The 22,315-nt window shown below is 46.7% G+C and overlaps 1 protein-coding gene across 4 annotated transcripts in view; it reads left to right on the top strand.

Annotated features, from left to right (window-relative positions):
• EPOR (erythropoietin receptor) overlaps positions 1-22,315 on the top strand; it is a 63,691-nt gene that overhangs the window by 23,633 nt on the left and 17,743 nt on the right. For 2 of the 4 annotated variants that reach the window (XM_077261914.1, XM_077261913.1), the window contains exon 2: positions 16,254-16,322. Coding sequence is in view for 2 of the 4 variants with exons in the window: in XM_077261911.1 (XP_077118026.1) it covers positions 21,239-21,386 (148 nt within the window). In the remaining 2 variants the exon portion in view is untranslated. Of the gene's footprint in view, positions 1-16,253; positions 16,323-21,055; positions 21,387-22,315 lie in introns of those variants that run through there. The other 2 variants (XM_077261911.1, XM_077261912.1) reach the window with 2 other exon arrangements.

Here is a 22,315-nt window from a genome sequence, read left to right as displayed (position 1 = left end):
ACAGCAACTTGTGTTAAATATTGAGTCATTGACTTCTTATGTGCAAAATCTTCAGAAACAATTAACTAAGGTGCATGCACAAGTTTTTGCTTCCCTTCCAGATCCTGACAACATTGAAGGAAGTCACAAGTTGGAACCAGGTGATCAAGTCTATGTAAAAAGACACACCAGAAAGGCTCTTGAACCAAGATTTGACGGACCCTTCCAAGTCCTGTTGACAACACCTACATCAGTCAAGCTCGAAGGAAAGGCATCATGGATACATGCAAGCCATTGCAAAAGAGCAGTATAAAACTCATAACATTGATGTTAATAGTATTAACCTCAACGGAGGCATGGGATAGACTAAATTCTTTAACCCCTTTGAACAATAGATTCGTGCAACATCATAGAAAATTAGTACATGACATTTAAATTAAAGGACGTACAATGACTCAGAGATCAGTATGACAAAGATAATGACCAGAATAAGGATAGCTGGTGGTCTGATACTTTCTCTTTTCTCAACCCAGCCAACTGGCTCAGAGGAATCGGCGGGTGGGTTGCTGGGATCATGTAGAGCATAATACATATAGTTATGATTATTGTAGTCATATACGTACTATTCCAGATTGTGCTCAAGAGTATCTCAGTATGCACAGATAAATTTTGTGTAATAGATGCAAGAGTATAAATTTTCTTCTTTATTCTTATGTTATCCTCTAGTGATTCTAATTAATATTACCGTACTAATTTTTGTTTTTATATTTTAGTATACTTATTGCAGAACAAAGAAAAGGTTGTGAGAGTTAAACGGAAGAATTGATACTAGATTTGACTCTCTTATTGAATACAAGCGTGTACATGTGTAATACCAAAAATAAAGGCTTTGTCTTTGGCCCTGTGGTAATCTAAAATATGGATATGTTAAAGGGGATTTGTGATAGATTATAAAAGGAATATGTCAAAGGGGGGAATTGTAGAGATCAGATTGAAGAATCCATTTTGTCTTCCTATTCAGAAACGTCTGGCTCATATGAGCAAACTTGAGCAAGGTAGACATTTCCTTTTATGGACGCATTCCTTCTTGTTATTGTGACCTTTAACCTACATTCCAGAAGTTGAACGTTATCAGTAGAATAGATACTCTTTTGTTAGAGAATATGAGCGCTTGTACGCATGTCTGTAATGCTTATCTCTTTGCCATATAAAAAGAGGGGTGAGAGACCAGGGGGGCCAGATGCGCTCCTGGGCGATCCCTGCATATGATCACACAACTCTTGTGCTGCGTGTCATTACTTGGATCTCTCTACATCAGAAAGCCAGGGACGGATGAGGACTCAACACTGTATAATGGCCCCACATGATGCTGCGTACAGTATAATGGCCACACATACTGTAGTTACCCCACCCCCATCATTGCCTTTTCCCCAACCCCCATCATTGCCTTCTCCACTCCGTACACCTCGTACACACACGGCTCCACTCCGTACACCTTGTACACACCCGGCTCCACCTCGTACACACTCGGCTCCACTCCGTACACCTTGTACACACACGGCTCCGCTCCGTACACCTTGTACACACCCGGCTCCACCTCGTACACACTCGGCTCCACTCCGTACACCTTGTACACACCCGGCTCCACTCCGTACACCTTGTACACACACGGCTCCACTCCGTACACCTTGTACACACACGGCTCCACTCCGTACACCTTGTACACACACGGCTCCGCTCTGTACACCTTGTACACACACGGCTCCGCTCCGTACACCTCGTACACACACAGCTCCGATCCGTACACCTCGTACACACACCTCGTACACACACACAGCTTCGCTCCGTACACCTCGTACACACACGGCTCCGCACACCTCGTACACACCTGGCTCCGCCCCGCACACCTCGTACACACGCAACTCCTCTCCGTACACCTCATACACACCTGGCTCTGCTCCGTACACCTCATACACACACGGCTCCGCTCCGTACACATCCTACACACACGGCTCCGCTCCATACACCTCATGCACAAACGGCTCCGCTCCGTACACCCCGTACACACACGGCTCTGCTACATCCACACTGTAAACCCTCCTGACCCCACACATAAACTTACGCTCATCCAGCACCATGACAACCAGCACAGCAGAGTCCTGCATACACGGAGGACGATCATGTGACCCCTGACCCTGACTCCTCTCCTCCAGTGACCTCATCACTGGTCCTGTGCGCACAGAGCAGCCATATATGTGGTGTGCTCTGTGCTGCTCTGCGGGTGGAGGTATATGTGGCTCTGCAGTGCGGGAAAAATTAGGTCCCCCCGTGACAGCTGGGCAGACTCTTAAAATCGGGACTGCCCCGCTGGATACGGGACGGTTGGGAGGTCTGTTTTACATCCATTAACGGGAATCCGTCAGCAGATCTTCTCCTGCCTGACTGCAAACAGAATAGAGGTTGTCAGTCAAGCACGAGGAGACAGCACTGGGCGGAGAATAGAGCTGGAGTGCCAAAAGCTTTAGATCTACCATAGCACTTCAGCCTCATTTGCATATCAATTAAAACGCTGATTTCTTAGGTTCAATGTGGTGAAACCATGGCGATTGGCGGTAAAATTTTTGTTATTTCCATATACCTCTGCCACACAATGTATTAGGTGTCTATGAAGTATATGTAGGTAATTTTATATGTGAGGGCTATATATACATATATATCCCCAATGGGATCAGTAAAGCGTTGTGGAACTATCGCTATATAAGCTAGCAAAATTAAATATTGTTTGTCACTGTAAAATAACTCTTCCATGAATACCCTGACATCTTGTGGTCATCCTAAGAATTGTGGGACAGCACTCCCATGAGAAACCTAAGACCTTCTCCACACTATGGTCATTTGAAACTACCAGTATTTGGAGCTATCAGCTCTTCTTTTCACGCCATGATGATATGTGATCCATTTTGCATCCCTGCTGCTTTCTACTGCTTTACATACACATTTTTCAGGTTAATTCCCAGATAAAACATGGAGGACATTGCCCCGCCGAGTGACCAAGTGTTAAGACTCTACTCAGCATCTGCATAACGCTCCGAAATTATTGATTGATTGATTGAGACCTTATCCCTCCTAGCCAGTTATCTCCCCAAACCTCTATAATTGCATGCTATTGAGGTGGCTCAAGAAGTTCTAAAACTATTCATCTCAATTTTTGCTACGTGATTGGACCTCATTCAGAAATCTGTTAAGAAAACTCAGATTATGGCCAGCTCTCAGGACATAATCGAGCTGGAATCCCGGTCGCATTCTCAGAGCTTTGGAAGATTGACAGACTGAATTTAACCAATCGTAGTCAACTATTCGAGCCCTCAGGATACATTGGACAACCTAGAAATCCAGGAATGTAGGAACAATTTGTAAGGGACTGGGTGGTGGAACCACCTAGGAGAGCCTGGAGGGGCATGACTAGGTGCCTCACCAAGTCCGACCTCGGATGCATGGCGAAGAGTGATACCACAATCCGAGGATTTATGATCCTACCTGCACCCAAAAATATAAACCGTTTCCAGCTTTTCTGCCCTAGCGTGTATGGTAAAAACGGAATATACTCTGGTGGCGGCTGATAATGATGTTTATGCTTCAGTCAAATATTTGATGATGACGATGACAGGTTCATAAACAAAAACACAGTTGTACTTTTCTGCCTTTGGGGCTCTTATCTCTCCGTCACAGGTCACTTGTTATGGAGCACCTCCTATGTGACCACAGATAAGTAGCCCTCACTCCGTGCAATGCTCTGGTGGGCTATTTTATAGGAAAAAGATAAATAAATATATAATAAAAAAATAGTAAATGTCAGAAGACTCAACCAACATTTATCTCAAGTGGACGAACAGCTTAAATCGCACCTAAGCATTTGCATAATATCAGCACTGAAATTTTCCTTAATAAAGGTCCTCAAATATAATCAACTAAAGTCTTCTGAACCCGCAGATGCCTGCCTAGACCACTTTGAAAATGCATATACTTGAGGGGTAGGGAGAGAGCTGTCAGCCGAATGATTGCTTGGCCCAAAGCTATCCAATATGAATGTAGTATTTAAAGGGACTCTGTCACCTGAATTTGGAGGAAACAATTTTCAGCCATAGAGGCGGGGTTTTCGGGTGTTTGATTCACCCTTTCCTTACCCGCTGGCTGCATGTTGGCTGCAATATTGGATTGAAGTTCATTCTCTGTCCTCCATAGTACACGCCTGCGTAAGGCAAGATTGCCTTGTGCAGGCATGTACTACGGAGGACAGAGAATGAACTTCAATCCAATATTGCAGCCAGCATGCAGCCAGCGGGTAAGGAAAGGGTGAATCAAACACCCGAAAACCCCGCCTCTATGGCTGAAAATTGTTCCCTCCAAATTCAGGTGACAGAGTCCCTTTAAGGGAGTCTGTCAGCAGGATTTGATGCCTCTGTCACTCCAGCTCTATTCCATGTGCAGTGCTGCCTTCTCCTGCCTGACTGATAGTCTCTGTTCTGTGCAACTCCAGGCAATGAATCAAGCAGGAGTAGGCGGTGCTTGATGGGGAATAGAGCTGGAGTGACAAAGGCTTCATATCTTCCATATCCATTTCCTTATCAATTCAACATGTAAAGGTTTTAATGGACTTGTCTTTGAAAGAGCTACATTTAGAAAAAGTTTTTGGGGGTGAGATTCTGTCAACAGATTTCCTTTAAGGGTCAATGAGGTTAGACTGCTACCAGTCGGGAAAACTGAGGGTTAGAGGTGGTCAGCCGAGGTCTGTGCACTTTCCACTGTATTCAGATGACCCAAGGAGATGTGAGCAGAGCATTGTATGGCTTTCTTCGTACACTCCTATCCCACCACTCCAAGTGAAGTCTAAGGGGAACTGCACTCATCTCGGCACTTTTGCCACTTTGTTCAGGCAATTGTTGGGTGCGGGGGAAGGGGGGGTCACATCACCTAGACACTCGACAATCAAAACTTCTGACATGTTATCATAAAAGTTGAAACTTGAGTTAGATTTCAAGCACACGTTCACAGGCTCTAGATTTTCAATTGTGGATTTTGCAGCTGAGCAGTACCAAGTCTGGAACAAGAGTCTAGCAGATATTGCTGAGGATTTGCCTCGGATTTCATTCTTTGTATGGGTCAAATCTTCAAGATCAGATCAGGTCAGTTGAAATGGTAAAAAAGAATGGTTATTATTATAATGCTAGTTATCTCTTATGCTAGTTGTTATCTCTTATTCAAGAAGGTTGATGTTCCTTTAGGCTGGGCTTACCCGGCTACTTTGCCCATGACACAGGTCCCAGGGACAAAATTGCTATGTGTCGCTGCTACACTGCGGCACATTAAAAGTGAAAGGGTGAAATAGCAACCCTCTAGAGCAGAGGTGTCAAACTGCATTCAAAAGGGCCGCCAACAGGTCGTGTTTTCAGGATTTCCTTGTATTGCACAGGTGATAATTTAATCACCTGCACAGAATGATTCCAGCACCTTGTGGAATGCTAAGGAAATCCTGAAAACATGACCTGTTGGCGGCCCTCGAGGAATGCAGTTTGACACCTCTGCTCTAGAGTAGCGGGACAAGCAATTATCAAAGAATTGGACTGGGTTGTATTTTTTGGCATTTTTCATGTTGCTTTTGCAGCAGTCTAGCGGTCGTAATGAGACCCCCTTTCACTTATTATATTTTTCGGACTATAAGACGCACCGGACCATAAGAAGGAAAATAGGGAGAAAAAAATAATGTGTCGCATGGGGTTCCGTCTTACAGTCCGAATTCAGCTTACACGGGAAGGGATCGGCACAGGTGCAGGAGTGGTCACAGGGGTCGCAAGGTGGTCCAGGCTGCTGCAGTGACTTCCGGGAAATCCCATCCAAGCTGGTGCAGTGGTGTTCTGTGCTGGGGCAGTGGCGGTGGCTCTGTGCTGGAGCAGTGGCGGTGGCTCTGTGCTGGGGCAGGGGGCTGTGCTCCAGGGCAGTGGCAGCGGCTCTCTGTGCTCCGTGGGGGGCTCCACCGGCATTTTGTCAAAGCCCAGAGGCCCCCTGACATCCGTTGCTGACATGTTGCAGTGGCCTACTAAACCTTCCTCATAAATGCCAGTATCACCCCCATAAGTAACAGTCACAGTTTCCCCACAAATATCAGTAATAATGCTCTCATTGAAGCCAATCAGGCTTTCTGATAACACTGATATGTGGGCAGTGTGGAATAACACTGATATGTGGTATGAGGAATTGAGGGGGATCATATGCGAGGGTCGATATGTGTCCCCCAGGATGTGGACCGAGTCCTATTAAACCCGCTGGAGTGTCTTGTGTTCACAGCAGTACACCTGTGAGTCACAAGACAAAAGAAAGGAAAGAATGGATTGGGTCCAAGTAGTGACCCAGTCAGATTGTTACAAAAACCCGATAAAGGTTTTTATTTTTAGAGGGATGTACAGGTTTGGTAGTGGGGTGAATCCCTCTCTTCACTCCGGGTTTTGGATGTGGCTCTATGGCCACAATTCGTTTTAAATCTGTCAGTGTTGCCTTGGATGTGTCAGTTTTGGAGTTTGCACGCTGCAGAGCAGGTGACTCTGTGCAACCCAGGTCTGTCTGGAGCCAGCACAGAGCCAGGGAACGCAAGGCGTCTGACGCACCCAAGAAACACGGTGGTGTTATTGTCCACAGCAACTTGTTCAGAACATGGACTGTACATATGGGGACTCGGCTGCAATCCGGAGGATAACACTCCCGTATGTGAGTTTGCAATAAAGACACCGTTTATGTTGAACTTTCTGCGGTCCCTGCCTGTCTGTCGCACTGCACCAAACCCACAGCACTACAGTGGGCACTGTGGAATAACACTGATATGGGTACTGTAAAATAACACTAATATGTGGGTACTGTGGAATATCACTGATATGTGGGTACTGTGGAATATCACTGATATGTGGGTACTGTGGAATATCACTGATATGTGGGTACTGTGGAATATCACTGATATGTGGGTACTGTGGAATAACACTGATATGTGGGCACTGTGGAATATCATTAATATGTGGGCACTGTGGAATAACACTGATATGCGGGCACTGTGGAATAACACTGATATGTGGGCACTTTGGAATAACACTGATATGTGGGCACTGTGGAATATCACTGATATGTGGGCACTGTGGAATATCACTGATATGTGGGTACTGTGGAATATCACTGATATGTGGGCACTGTGGAATATCATTAATATGTGGGCACTGTGGAATAACACTGATATGCGGGCACTGTGGAATAACACTGATATGCGGGCACTGTGGAATAACACTGATATGTGGGCACTTTGGAATAACACTGATATGTGGGCACTGTGGAATATCACTGATATGTGGGCACTGTGGAATATCACTGATATGTGGGTACTGTGGAATATCACTGATATGTGGGCACTGTGGAATAACACTGATATGTTGGCACTGTGGAATAACACTGAACTGTGGAATAACACTGATATGTTGGCACTGTGGAATAACACTGATATGTTGGCACTGTGGAATAACACTGATATGTGGGCACTGTGGAATAACACTAATATGTGGGCACTGTGGAATAACACTGATATGTGGGCACTGTGGAATAACACTAATATGTGGGCACTGTGGAATAACACTGATATGTGGGCACTGCGACTAGTAGTTTTAAGGCGTTTTCAGGTGTTGCATTTGACTTGCAGTTCACAACCTTTTCTGTTTCTGCATGGTAGCCTGATAGCCAACTCATATGTAAAATTTTTGGGAATAAGTATAGGGCGCAGGGCTGTGGAGTCGATAAGCCAAACCTCCGACTCACGCTCATCAGTTATCCTGACTTCTGACTCCATGTCCGACTAAGGCTACTTTCACACTAGCGTCGTGCACTGCACGTCGCTATGCGTCGTTTTGTAGAAAAAACGCATCCTGCAAAAGTGCTTGCAGGATGCTTTTTTTCTCCATTGACTTGCATTAGCGACGCAGTGTGACGCATTGCCATTGTTGCGTCGGACCGTCGCCACCAAAAAACGTTGCATGTAACGTTTTTTGGTGCGTCGTGACCGTCTTTTCCGACCGCGCATGCACGGCCGGAACTCCGCCCCCGCCTCCCCGCACATCACAATGGGGCAGCGGATGCGTTGAAAAACAGTATCCGCTGCCCCCGTTGTGCGGCGCTTTCACTGTTTGCGTCGGTACGTCGCAACGACGCAATTCGTCGTGCGTCGTACGACGCTAGTGTTAAAGTAGCCTTAGGGTATGGTTCCACAATCAGGAAACGCTGCGTGTTTGACGCTGCGTAGAGCCGCAGCATCCAGATGTTACAGCATAGTGGAGGGGATTTCATGAAATCCCATCTCCACTATGCATTAAAAGACACATGCAGCAGACCCGCGGAAACAGACATGCGGCGCGTCTTTTCAGAACGCAGCATGTCCTTACAATGCTGAAATAACGCAAGGACAACGCAGGTGACCTGCCAGTAACCTCAGGTGCAGATTTGGTCAGGATTTTACCTGCATAAAATCCTGACCAAATCCTGATGCAATCCTGAACATGGACACATACCCTCAGACTCTGACTCCACAGCACTGGTCACTACTGAGCATGTGCATAAAGTGCAGCACAGATTCATTTAATTAAAAGACGAGATCCTTAGATCAGGAATAGAACAGACATTTTTAGAACATTTCATAACTTTCCCAAATTGTACTGTACTTATGAATCAATTTATTACACCATGTTCCAAATTATTATGCAAATGACATTTTTCTTGGATTTTTCTAAATGGTCGGTGCAAATGACAGTCAGTCTAATAAAAGTCATCACCCGTTAGATTATACATCTAATTTTATTGAAGAAACCTCCCAATGATAACAGTATAATCTCCAAAATGAATAAAAACTCACAATGCATATGATATGTTTTAAAGAACTGAAAATGCTCATTTGTGGAATTTGCAGCATTAGGAGGTCACATTCACTGAACAAAAAAGCTATTTAACTCCAAAACCTCCTGTGATGGTGTGATATGCTATGTGGGGATCATTTTTATGTATATTTCTAATTTACTTATTGGAGGGAGATATCGCAGATACCGGAACGCCCATCATTCCCTACATTCTAGAGTTCAGAGACTGTCTCGCCCAGCTAGCTACCTTGGCTAATGAACATCAGCGAACAGCCCAGTCCAGTCAAAAAGCCTGGTATGACCATAAAGCCAGGACCTGGGAATTTATGTACAAGTGCTCATGATTATTGCAACCCCTGCCACTGTACAAGGAACTATAAACTATTCAGCAATGTGGACTAAAGTGAGCTGGCCAGAGGTCTGTATAGACCTCATAGCGTGCTCACTTATTATGAGGGGGGAGAGGTTGTGATGGTGTGATATGCTATGTGGGGATCATTTTTGTGTATATTTCTATTTTACTTATTTTCATGGTGTTCCCTTGTAGGAGTTATTTGCTAATTGATGAATGTCTGTTGCTGCCATCTGATATCAGCCCCCACAGCACTGTATTGTTTGCTAATATGCTAATGACATGTTGACCTAGCTTGTTGAAACAATGAGCCCCTGAGACCTTCCCCCTCCTGACCTGTGAATGAGTAGGGAGACTTTTGAGAATGTCAGGGAGGAGAGACTCAGATCAGTCCTGTGTGGAGTGATGATGTGTTCACAACACCTCAGAGAGAAAGAAGAATATATGGACTATGTGATCCTCTGTCTGCTGGATTGTTGGACTTTTATCCTGTTACTGAACTGCATTCGTGTTCTGGACTATTTTATCCTTTGTGTGGTGGTTTGTATATGGACCTTTCGTGTTTTTGCCTAAATAAAGGTCTTGGGATTGTTTACTCTTCGCTGGCTCTGTTGATTGTGTGGTACCGGAGAAGGACTCCATGACACCTCCTAACAGGCCAAATTACATGTTAACATAGGAACCCTTCTTTGATATTACCTTCACAATTCTTGCGTCCATTGAATGTGTGAGTTTATGGAGAGTTTCTGCTTGTATTTCTTTGCATGAAGTCAGAATAGCCTCCCAGAGCTGCTGTTTGATGTGAACTGCCTCCCACCCTCCTAGATCTTTTGCTTGATGATACTCCAGAGGTTCTCTATAGGGTTGATGTCAGGGGAAGATGGTGGCCACACCATGAGTTTATCTCCTTTTATGCCCATAGCAGCCAATGACTCAGAGGTATTCTTTGCCGCATGAGATGGTGCATTGTCAGCATGAAGATGATTTTGCTCCTGAAGGCACGTTTCTGCTTTTTAGACCATGGAAGAAAGTTGTCAGTCAGAAACTCTATATACTTTGCAGAGGTCATTTTCACACCTTCAGGAACCTTAAAGGGCCCTACCAGCTTTTTCCCCACGATTCCGGCCCAAAACATGACTCCTCCACCTCCTTGCTGATGTCGCAGCCTTGTTGGGACATGGTGGCCATCCACCAACCATCCATCTGGACCATCCAGGGTTGTTCGACACTCATCATTAAACCAGGGCTGCCACTAGGAATTTCAGGGCCCCATACTGTCAAAATTTTAGGGCCCCCTTGAAACTCCACCCAGGCTCCACCCCCAGTCCCACCTCCACCCCTCGAACCTTCCACAGTTCCTCCGCCCTCTCTTGGAAAAGCTCCACTTCTGGTGAATATCGGTATGCACTTGGACCGTGGTGCATGGACCGGCCTCGGGTCTCCAGATCTGAAATTTGCAGCCTCACAGCATGTATGAGGATGCTGGTCAGGAGATCGGCGCCCAGTCCGTGCACTGCTGTGGGTACACAGACCGACAGCCCCCTTTCAAAAATTACACTGTCATAATAATAAAGATGTTTCTGATCATATATACCAACTTGCATTAGTAATTCCCCACCCCCCTTCCAAACCCCAACTAAAACTTATAAGTTACTGGATGATCCCGAGCTGCTGCCTGATGTTATAGTTGGGCATTTGGTTTTGTAGCAGCGCAGGATCATTCAGCATCTTATACATTCCACTAGCCTCCCCCTGAACCCTGTTGGATGCGGCCCCAGTCCCCACTAGTCTCCCTCTGGACCCTGTTGGATGTGGCCTCCAGTCCCCACTAGTCTCCCCCTGGACCCTGTTGGATGCGGCCCCAGGCCCCACTAGCCTCCCCCTGGACCCTGTTGGGTGCAGGCTCCCAGTCACCACTAGCCTCCCCCTGGCCCCTGATGGATGCGGCCCCCAGTCCCCACTAGCCTCCCCCTGGGCCATGTTGGATGCGGCCCTAGTCCCCACTAGCCTCCCCCTGGACCCTGTTGGATGTGGCCCCAGTCCCCACTAGCCTCCCCCTGGGCCATGTTGGATGCAGGCTCCCAGTCACCACTAGCCTCCCCCTGGACCCTGTTCGATATAGCCCCCAGTCCCCACTAGCCTCCCCCTTAACCCTGTTGGATGCGGCCCCAGTCCCCACTAGCCTCCTTCTGGACCCTGTTGGATGCGGCCCCAGTCCCCACTAGCCTCCCCCTGAACCCTGTTGGATGCGGCCCCAGTCCCCACTAGTCTCCCCCTGAACCCTGTTGGATGCGGCCCCAGTCCCCACTAGCCTCCCCCTGAACCCTGTTGGATGCGGCCCCAGTCCCCACTAGCCTCCCCCTGAACCCTGTTGGATGCGGCCCCAGTCCCCACTAGTCTCCCCCTGAACCCTGTTGGATGCGGCCCCAGTCCCCACTAGCCTCCCCCTGAACCCTGTTGGATGCAGGCTCCCAGTCACCACTCGCCTTCCCTCATCAGCAACATGATACCAGTACAGACACAGCCACTGTGAGCCACCTGAAGCCTCTTTTCACTAGAGAGACTCACCCTACTCGCCCGCCCTCAGCCTGATCTGCCCTCCACCTGCTCGTCCGTCATCCGCCCCCAGTCAGAAGAACAGAACGGCAGAAGTGAAGAACTCCAAGACCACCCAACCTGAAACAGCGAGAAGGGGTTATACCACAGTGCCCACCTTATGGGGTCACACAGGGAAGAATGAGATACAGCTAAGCACATGGGATTGCATGGGCAGGGCCGCCATCAGGGCATTACAGCCGTTACTACTGTATGGGGCCCGGTGATGAGGAGCAAAAAGGGGGTCCCGAACATGCTGGCAGCTCGGACCCCCCTCCTATTTGCTTCTCCTCATCGGGCCCCTGGATGTTTTGTTCAAGTCTTCCAACCCCCTATGCATAACAGCACTGTGGTGTTTTAAAGATACACCTACAGTGCTGGTAATGCATCCGGCGAAAGGAAAATGGCACTGTACCTTTAAAAGCTGCGGCCGGCCCAGGTGCATCATGGTCCTGCCTGACGTCACACGCTGCTCCACTTCCTCAACCTGGAGCAGAGAGAGCAGCTTGGGGCCCTGAAATTCCTAGTGGCAGCCCTGTGCACGGTATAGGATTAGATGCACAAATAATAGGGGGGTCCGAGCTGCCAGCATGTTCGGGCCCCCATTTTTGCTCCTCATCACCGGGCCCCACACAGTAGTAACGGCTGTAATGCCCTGATGGCGGCCCTGCATTAAACAAGACTGTTTGAAAATTAGTCTTCATGTATGTCTGGGCCCACTGCAACCGTTTCTGCTTGTGAACACTGTGTAGGGGTGGCCAAATAGTAGGCTTATGAACCAAAGCAAGCCTTTGAAATATCCTACACCTTGAGGTTCGAGGAACTCCAGAGGTACCAGCAGCTTCAAATATCTGTTTGCTGGTTTGTAATGGCTTTTTAGCAGCTGCTCTCTTAATCCGATGAACTTGCCTGGCAAAAACCTTCCTCATTATGCCTTTATCAGCACAAACACATCTGTGCTCAGGATTAGCCACAAATCTCTTAACAGTACGATGATCACGCTTAAGTTTTGGGGAAATATCTAATGTTTTCATCCCTTGTCCAAAGCATTGCACTATTTAACGCTTTTCAGCAGCAGAGAGATCTTTTTTCTTTCCCATGTTACTTGAAAACTGTGGCCTGCTTAATAATGTGGAACATCATTTTTAAGTAATTTTCCTTTAATTAGAATCACCTGGAAAACTAATTATCACACCATCTACTACAGCTTTGAACGTGAGACTGCCATCAATAATAAATAACAATAATCTTTATTTTTATATAGCGCTAACATTTTCCGCAGCGCTTTACAGTTTTGCACACATTATCATCGCTGTCCCCAATGGGGCTCACAATCTAAATTCTCTATCAGTATGTCTTTGGAATGTGGGAGGAAACCGGAGTACCCGGAGGAAACCCACGTGAACACGGGGAGAACATATAAACTCCTTGCAGATGTTGTCCAAGGTGGGATTAGAACCCAGGACTCCAGTGCTGCAAGGCTGCTGTGCTATCCACATCACTTTATAGACAATCACCTTGGCTATCTTATGCATAACTTAAGGTACCTTCACACTAAGCGACGCTGCAGCGATACAGACAACGATGCCGATCGCTGCAGCGTCGCTGTGTGGTCGCTGGGGAGCTGTCACACAGACCGCTCTCCAGCGACCAACGATGCCGAGGTCCCCAGGTAACCAGGGTAAACATCGGGTTGCTAAGCGCAGGGCCGCGCTTAGTAACCCGATGTTTACCCTGGTTACCAGTGTAAAATGTAAAAAAACAAACAGTACATACTCACCTTCGCGTCCCCCGGCGTCCGCTTCCTGCACTGACTGTGAGCTCAGTCAGTGTGGGAAGCGGACGCCGGGGGACGCGAAGGTGAGTATGTACTGTTTGTTTTTTTACATTTTACACTGGTAACCAGGGTAAACATCGGGTTACTAAGCGCGGCCCTGCGCTTAGCAACCCAATGTTTACCCTGGTTACCAGTGTAAAACATCGCTGGCATCGTTGCTTTTGGTGTCAAACACGACGATACACGCCGGTCTCACGACCAAATAAAGTTCTGAACTTTCTTCAACGACCAGCGATATCACAGCAGGATCCTGATCGCTGCTGCCTGTCACACTCAACGATATCGCTAGCCAGGACGCTGCAACGTCACGGATCGCTAGCGATATCGTTTAGTGTGAAGGTACCTTTAGACTTGCAACTATTTAGCATATGATTATTGTCATGTCACTGCATTGTTACTGTTTTGCTCCCCCCAAAAAATCTTAAATTTTTATTTTAATTTTGTTAGTATCTTATAAATCCACCTTTGGCTTTCAACACTGCCTGAATCCTTCTGGGCTGCTCTCTATCAGATTTAAGCATGTCTTGACCAAAATCTGATCCCAGGTGTCTTCTACAGGTTCCCAAAGTTGGTGCATACTGGTCACCTCACTTGGGTTTGTAGACAGCTTTTTCTTCAACTTTACCCACAAGTGTTGGATTGGGTGGAGGTCTGGGGACTGTGGGGCCAATCCAGCTTCTCACATCATTGTGATTGAACCATTTCTTTGCGAATCTCGACGTATACATCGGGTCGTTCTCCTGCTTAAACTCTGTTGTCCTTTTCATACCCATCGTACTGAAGTGTATGAAGTAACTCATCTTGTAGGACACTCACATATAGCTCCTTATTGAGACCACCATCGATCCCGGTCAAGTATCCAACGCCTTTGGCTATGAAACAACCTCATGTCACCAGGCTTCCTCCACCGAACTTGACAGTTCCTTCAATTTCTCGATCCAATAGCCCTTTTTTCCCTTATTTCTTCCAAACCCATTTGCATCCATCAGAGCCTAGCTTATTGACTTTCGTCCCATCGCTCCAAATCGTCCATTTCCAATTTTCTACTCTCCACTTTTTGTAATCTTTTGCAAACTTGAGCTTCTTATGTCGATATTGAAGTTGAGGCTTCTTCACCTTATTTCGGGCCACCATTCCAGACTTGTGTAACGTGCATCACACGGTGCTTCAATGGACATCTGTAATCTCATTATTACGAAGCCTACGAGCCGCCTCCACTGCCATGTTTGTAAGGGTACTGTCACACAGTGCAATTTTGATCGCTACGACGGCACGATCCGTGACGTCGCAGCGTCGTATGATTATCGCTCCAGCATCGTAGACTGCGGTCACACTTTGCAATCACGGCGCTGGAGCGATGCCGAAGTCCCCGGGTAACCAGGGTAAACATCGGGTTACTAAGTGCAGGGCCGCGCTTAGTAACCCGATGTTTACCGTGGTTACCAGCGTAAAAGTAAAAAAAAAACAAACAGTACATACTCACCATCTGATGTCCATCAGGTCCCTTGCCGTCTGCTTCCTGCTGTGACTGAGTGCCGCCGTACAGTGAGAGCAGATCACAGCGGTGACGTCACTGCTGTGATCTGCTCTCACTTTCCGGCCGGCAGACAGTCAGAGCGGGAAGCGGACAGCAAGGGACCTGACGGACATCAGATGGTGAGTATGTACGGTTTGTTTTTTTTTACTTTTACGCTGGTAACCACGGTAAACATCGGGTTACTAAGCGCGGCCCTGCGCTTAGTAACCCGATGTTTACCCTGGTTACCAGCGAACGCATCGCTGGATCGCTGTCACACACAACGATCCAGCGATGACAGCGGGAGATCCAGCGACGAAAGAAAGTTTCAAACGATCTGCTACGACGTACGATTCTCAGCAGGGTCCTTGATCGCAGTAGCGTGTCAGACACTGCGAGATCGTAACGATATCGCTAGAACGTCACGAATCGTGCCGTCGTAGCGATCAAAATTGCACTGTGTGACAGTACCCTTACTCCGGATCTGATTGACCTTGTGATGAGCTGACTTGTTGACTGATATTTTGCCTGGACGTCCACCTCTTGGCTTTTGAATGAATGGACGGACTTCGTTTTGTATTTTTCTGACTGTCATGGCACTCACATGATGCAGCTTGGCAAAATGCTTGGCCAAGAGGTGACCTTTCACTTGGGAATCAACCTAATAACACACTGAGCTATTAGAGAATGTGAGAACAAGTTGTATTTTGGAGTTTACATTAATAAAAAGAGTTTTCCACCAGCAAGATTAAAACTGTTAACAATACAAGGACATGACAAGAATCTGCATAAGTAATCATATGGTAAATAGCTGCAAGTCAAATTTATGTATGAGATATCCAAGATGATGGTGTATAAAATGATGGTAGTCTCACGTTAGAAGCTGTAGTGGATGGTGAGGTATAAAGTCTGAAAGTCAAAACATTGTTACCCTTTTGTTCATCGGTGTATATTGTGGAGATCAACATAAAGTTTTCATCTATTAAAATTATTGTATCTAATTTATTGGAGTTAATTATCTTCTGAATTTTCTATCAACAGTTGCATAAAGTTAGTCCCAAGAAGAAGCTGTCAGGCGAAACGTGGGGTCTCATCAATCCCTGAAGCTGGGTACGTAGGCGTTTACTCTGCCATAGAAAGTGAGACGTCGCTTTATTCAGCCTATTTACATCTTTATGGATTGGTCTTCAGGGAAAATAATAATGTGTAAAACTCGACATTTTGAGAAGATGATTTCTCCCCAGTAGGGACAATGGGATGCGTCTAATTCCCTTCCATCCGCAGGACACTTTTTGAGCATGGGCCACAAAACTGACCGGATCACAAACTTTGACGCCTATAAAACTGTTTTGCTACATGACCTATGGGGATGCGGCGAAGTACTGAACTTTTCACAGGAGATATTGCTAATTTGCTAAAGTAAAGAAAAATACGCTGCGTTTTTGGCACGATGGAACATGGTCTTAGGCTACCTAACATGGGGCGCTTCTCATGGATTTTATACTAGAACCTGTAAAAGTAATGGCAGCGTTCAGGTTGTAACGCAGTTGCCCGTCAGTTGAGATTCACAATTAATGGTGCACCCACCATTCGGCATGCTATTCTGGAGGGCGCTTGTAGCATCCAGACGTCCGGTATATAATCCAGAAAATTTACGTGTTATAAAATGTCATGAAAATAGAGATGATCTTCCTGACCTAAAACATTTCTCCTTTTGTAGAATCTGATAGAGATTGGTTTTGGGCAGGCAGCAAAGAGCATATTGGCGGGAGAATTGTGTAGGAAGGTTAGGAGGGACTGTGTCTGCTGCGACAGATAAGAATTCAGCGGGCACCGTCCGTCCTCCACCTTATCTCCTGGTGTGCGGCTCACATTTATATCATGTAACGTTCACTGGCCTGACATCAGACCGCTTTCCCAATTTTTTTAACAGGCCCACTGACTTGCAAAATGAGACATATCTGCGATTTTTCCGTGGACCTCTTGACCCTTGAAAAATCAAGGCCATTTGAATGGCACCATCACAGGTACGATTGCAATGCAAGAAAACACAGCACTCGTACATGAAAATCGGACTTGTGAATGAGGCCTCATTCTAGGCCATGTTTATGACAGAAGTTGCTCATTCAAGTCAATGGGTCAGAGGCGAGGCATCAGTGCCAAAATCAGGTCTCGTATTCAGCAAGTTGATTGAGAAATCCTTTAGGACTTATTACTACGTATGAAGGGAACGCCGGGATCACATTTGCGAGAAATTTGCACGAGTCTTGCATCGCAATATCCAGCACTGACGCCGGCACTCGGGACCGGAGTGTGGCGGCTGCATGTATTTTTATGCAGCTAACTGCTCCGGTCCGAGTGCCCTCGACAGTGCCGGGTATTGCGATGCAAAACTCGTGCAAATTTCTCGCAAGTGTGATCCCAGTCTAATAGTGGGAGTCTCCAATGGGCCAGAACAGGAAGTTATGACAAGAAGTAAGGCTATGCTCACACTATAAGGAGCCGATGAGGGGGCATTTTCTTCTATATTACTGTTATTATTATTATATTATTTATTATTATAATACATTTTTATAGCGCCATTTTTCCATGTGAATAGGTGGCAAATATAGACAAATACATTAAACATGAGCAAAAAATAAGGCACACAGGTACACAAGGAAGGAGGACCCTGCCCACGAGGGCTCACAGTCTGCAGGGGATGGGTGAGGATACACTAGGAGAGGGAAGAGCTGGTTATGCGGCGGTTCAGTAGGTTGAGGATCACTGCAGGCCTGTCGGAAGAGGTGAGTCTTCCGGTTCTTTTTTGAAGGTTTCAATGGTGGGCGAGAGTCTGATGTGTTGGGGTAGAGACTTCCAGAGTATGGGGGAAGCGCGGGAGAAGTCTTATCTGTGACTATCATCTCTTCACTATCCAATAAGTGTCCCTAAAAGTTATATGATTGCGCCAAAAATCCACGTTTGGTGAGAAGTACTTGGTTCAAAGATGTGGTAATCCCAGAATTTGATGGGATGGGGTATGTTCTCCTCTGCAAAGGACGTGGAAGGAGGAGGACCCAACGCGCGTTTCGCTTAGTGCTTCGAAGAAGTATTCATTCCGCTCGTCTTCCTTGGCATCACTGAGACCTGGCTCACCCCCTTATTCACTAAGAGGCGCGCACCTCTTAATAAATCCAGCGTGTCTGAAAAGCAGAGTGCACCTCACCATATATCTTACTCCAGTTAAGGACAGGAGTAAGGTTTCTTGTGTAAGGAGCGCCACAGCTCGTCATGATTTAGTTCCCGTCATGCCCCAGCTCCAACAACTGGCCAAAAGTTCTTGCAGGGTTTTTGTGCAATTTCGAGTAGCACAAACATTTTTTCACTTATCATATTTTTTTCACCAGATTTATGGAGAAAACATTTTGATGTATATTTTTTATACATTTTTTTTCTACCACATGTTCTCCAAAATCCTCCTCTTAAAGCGTCTGGAAAACTCTCCTTATTAATTTCTATGGGAAAACTGCTTTACTGTCCATACAACGAGGTTTTTTAGGTTGTTTTTTGTTTATGTTTCCTGAAAATGTTTTGAAAAGCACCGAGTGTAAAAAAATAAAAAAGAAATGGCAGGTCACTTCTCTGAAGCGGATCCTGATGGAAAACACTGCAAACACATTAAAATCAGCTGAACTTACCGATTTATGAGATTTTGAGCATTGTATACTGAACACGCAGCTTCTTCTACGCACTTCATAGTTTCTGGACCCTGAAACTGTTTAAGAAATGTAATAAAATAATTAACATGTGTTGTTCTTTCATTGCTGTGCACTATGTTCACTTTTTGCCGCGGTTCTGCAACGCTTCTTCATTGGATTCCAAGTACAGGGGTGACTCCTATAGTATAAAGCTCCCTATATACATTAGGTTCGCTTTCTCCCACCCTGTACACAGAAACATTCAGCTCGGACATTGGGTGTTGTGGGGGAGACTGAGCGAGGGGTGTGTGTGTGGGGGGGACTGAGTGAAGGGCATGGGTTGGGGGGGAGACTGAGCAAGGGGCATTGGGTGTTGTGGGGGAGACTGAGCGAGGGGCGTGTGTGTGGGGGGGGACTGAGTGAAGGGCATGGGTTGGGGGGGAGACTGAGCAAGGGGCATTGGGTATTTACTGTCCATACAACGAGGTTTTTTAGGTTGTTTTTTGTTTATGTTTCCTGAAAATGTTTTGAAAAGCACCGAGTGTAAAAAAATAAAAAAGAAATGGCAGGTCACTTCTCTGAAGCGGATCCTGATGGAAAACACTGCAAACACATTAAAATCAGCTGAACTTACCGATTTATGAGATTTTGAGCATTGTATACTGAACACGCAGCTTCTTCTACGCACTTCATAGTTTCTGGACCCTGAAACTGTTTAAGAAATGTAATAAAATAATTAACATGTGTTGTTCTTTCATTGCTGTGCACTATGTTCACTTTTTGCCGCGGTTCTGCAACGCTTCTTCATTGGATTCCAAGTACAGGGGTGACTCCTATAGTATAAAGCTCCCTATATACATTAGGTTCGCTTTCTCCCACCCTGTACACAGAAACATTCAGCTCGGACATTGGGTGTTGTGGGGGAGACTGAGCGAGGGGTGTGTGTGTGGGGGGGACTGAGTGAAGGGCATGGGTTGGGGGGGAGACTGAGCAAGGGGCATTGGGTGTTGTGGGGGAGACTGAGCGAGGGGCGTGTGTGTGGGGGGGGACTGAGTGAAGGGCATGGGTTGGGGGGGAGACTGAGCAAGGGGCATTGGGTATTGTGGGGGAGACTGAGCGAGGGGCGTGTGTGTGGGGGGGACTGAGTGAAGGGCATGGTGGGGGGGAGACTGAGCGAGGGGCATTGGGTGTTGTGGGGGAGTCTGAATGAGGGGCATGGGGTGGGAGGGAGACTGAGCGAGGGGCATGGGGTGGGGGGGAGACTGAGCGAGGGGCTTGTGGATCAGGGGGAGATTGAGCGAGGGGCATTGGGTGTTGTGGGGGAGACTGAATGAAGGGCATGGGTTGGGGGGGAGACTGAGCAAGGGGCATTGGGTGTTGTGGGGGAGTCTGAATGAGGGGCATGGGGTGGGAGGGAGACTGAGCGAGGGGCATGGGGTGGGGGGGAGACTGAATAAGGGGCATGGGGTGGGGGGAGACTGAGCGAGGGGCATGGGGTGGGGGGGTTGACTGAATAAGGGGCATGGGGTGAGGGGGACTGAGTGAGGGGCATGGGGTGGAGGGGAGACTCAGCGAGGGGTGTGTGTGTGTGTGGGAGACTGAATAAGGGGCATGGGGTGGGGAGGAGACTGAGCGAGGGGCATTGGGTGTTGTGGGGGAGACTGAATAAGGGGCATGGGGTGGGGGGAGACTGAGCGAGGGGCATGGGGTGCGGGGACTGAGCGAGGGGCATGAGGTGGGGGAGACTGAGCGAGGGACATGGAAGGGGGGTTGAACACTTTCTGCCAGATTTTCTCACAGATTGCAGCTGATCGCTTTCTGTCGGAGCCTCAGTTGAAGATTTGTCAAAGATGGAAGAAAATAAAAATCGATCACAGTATGTTATTTATTGAAGCTCGTCGGTGTCCTTCATGTGGTGGTCGGGATACTAGTTACAAGGCCTCACGTGACGCCATGGCTACGTAGTGCCTAGTAAGTGTACCTGATCGTCCAGGCCAGCACAAATCACATTGCTCATTCCTGCTAACAAAAATGGAGGAGCCTTATAAATGGGAAGGACTGGATCTCCCATGAAGGTTCACATCCCCTTTAAGTGATCTCTAATTACAAACCACAGAAATACAGTCTGTCATGTAACTGTACTGTTGCCGTATCAATCCCTGGTACACACCCGGCCTTATCTCCCACTGCAGAGCACGTCTGGCCTCAGTGTTCAGAAACCCTGTCACACACCGCAGAGACAGAGGTACCTAAGACACGCATGCACTGAGAACTACAACATCCAGCATACAGCAATGCATTCAGGGGCACATGGACTGATGCCACAGGAAAAATTCATGTGAGGAGAACATGCCCAGCTGGACGGGTGCAGCCTATCCCAAGAATATGTCCAGAAAGCCGCGGTCACTTTACTACAAGTGCCTGTTTCTGAGCATGTGGATGGCGGTGTGCAGCGGGAAGAAGAACGATCCCACGCTGTCCTCTCGTCTGAATGACGGTAAGTTATAATCCCATCATTTCATTGGGGAGTTCAGTTGTTCACATATTGCGGTTCTTTTGTCACAGTCGGGGTAGAGCCGCAACATTGCCTTTATTATTGTGATTTCAGCAAAAAAAAAAAAAACACTGTGTGAACGTGACCTTATTATCAACCATTAAGCCGGCTTTTTCTTTTGTTAGCAGGACATGTCGTAGTTATTTAATTTATTGACCTTAGTTACTAACTTTAAATAATATGGTCACTTTATTCTATGTGGTGGTACAAATGTACGAGCAAATAAATATAAATATACATATAATTCTAAAGTATATATATATATATATATTTTACATATTTTTATTTCACATTGACACAGCCATATTGGAAGGTAATTTGGGTTTTATCCTTATTTTTGCAGATTTAAGTTTTTATTTTTTTGTACATTTTGGGCACTTTTGGTCTTGAGCTGTGACAATAATTCTGCCGTGGTTTGGTACTTTTTCGTGCCACTTGCTGTAAAGCATAAGCAATAGATTTTCTTTGTTGTACAGATTGGTATAGTTGTGGCTGGACAGTTGATGAATTCTTAGATTGGTGAATATCTTGACATTGGGACCCAGCGGTGAATGAGTTATGTCTCCCTCTGTCCAGAAGGAGATGAATGGGGCGTCCCTCTACAATAGCTTTGTCGGTGCTATAGACTTTGAGTTGAACATCAGGGCACATGTTTGACTGGTCGCTTCATTCAACTGTTGCGCTCAGTGGCCTTTACAGTTTCACTATTCCAACTTCAGACTTTAATAGACAATTATATAGGAAGAGGAATAACATACTGATCACTGTGGTCCAATCCTGAAAACGGGGCTCAGGTACCCAAGACCTGGGCTCAGCACTTCAGCCTTGAGTTGTCCATGCTTGACCTCCCCATTCATTGTCTATGGAAAATA

This window comes from Ranitomeya variabilis, chromosome 5 (genome assembly GCF_051348905.1).
Source record: "Ranitomeya variabilis isolate aRanVar5 chromosome 5, aRanVar5.hap1, whole genome shotgun sequence".
NCBI lineage: Eukaryota > Metazoa > Chordata > Amphibia > Anura > Dendrobatidae > Ranitomeya > Ranitomeya variabilis.
Note: the sequence above shows the minus strand (reverse complement) of the source record. Positions and strands in the feature narration are given on the sequence as shown.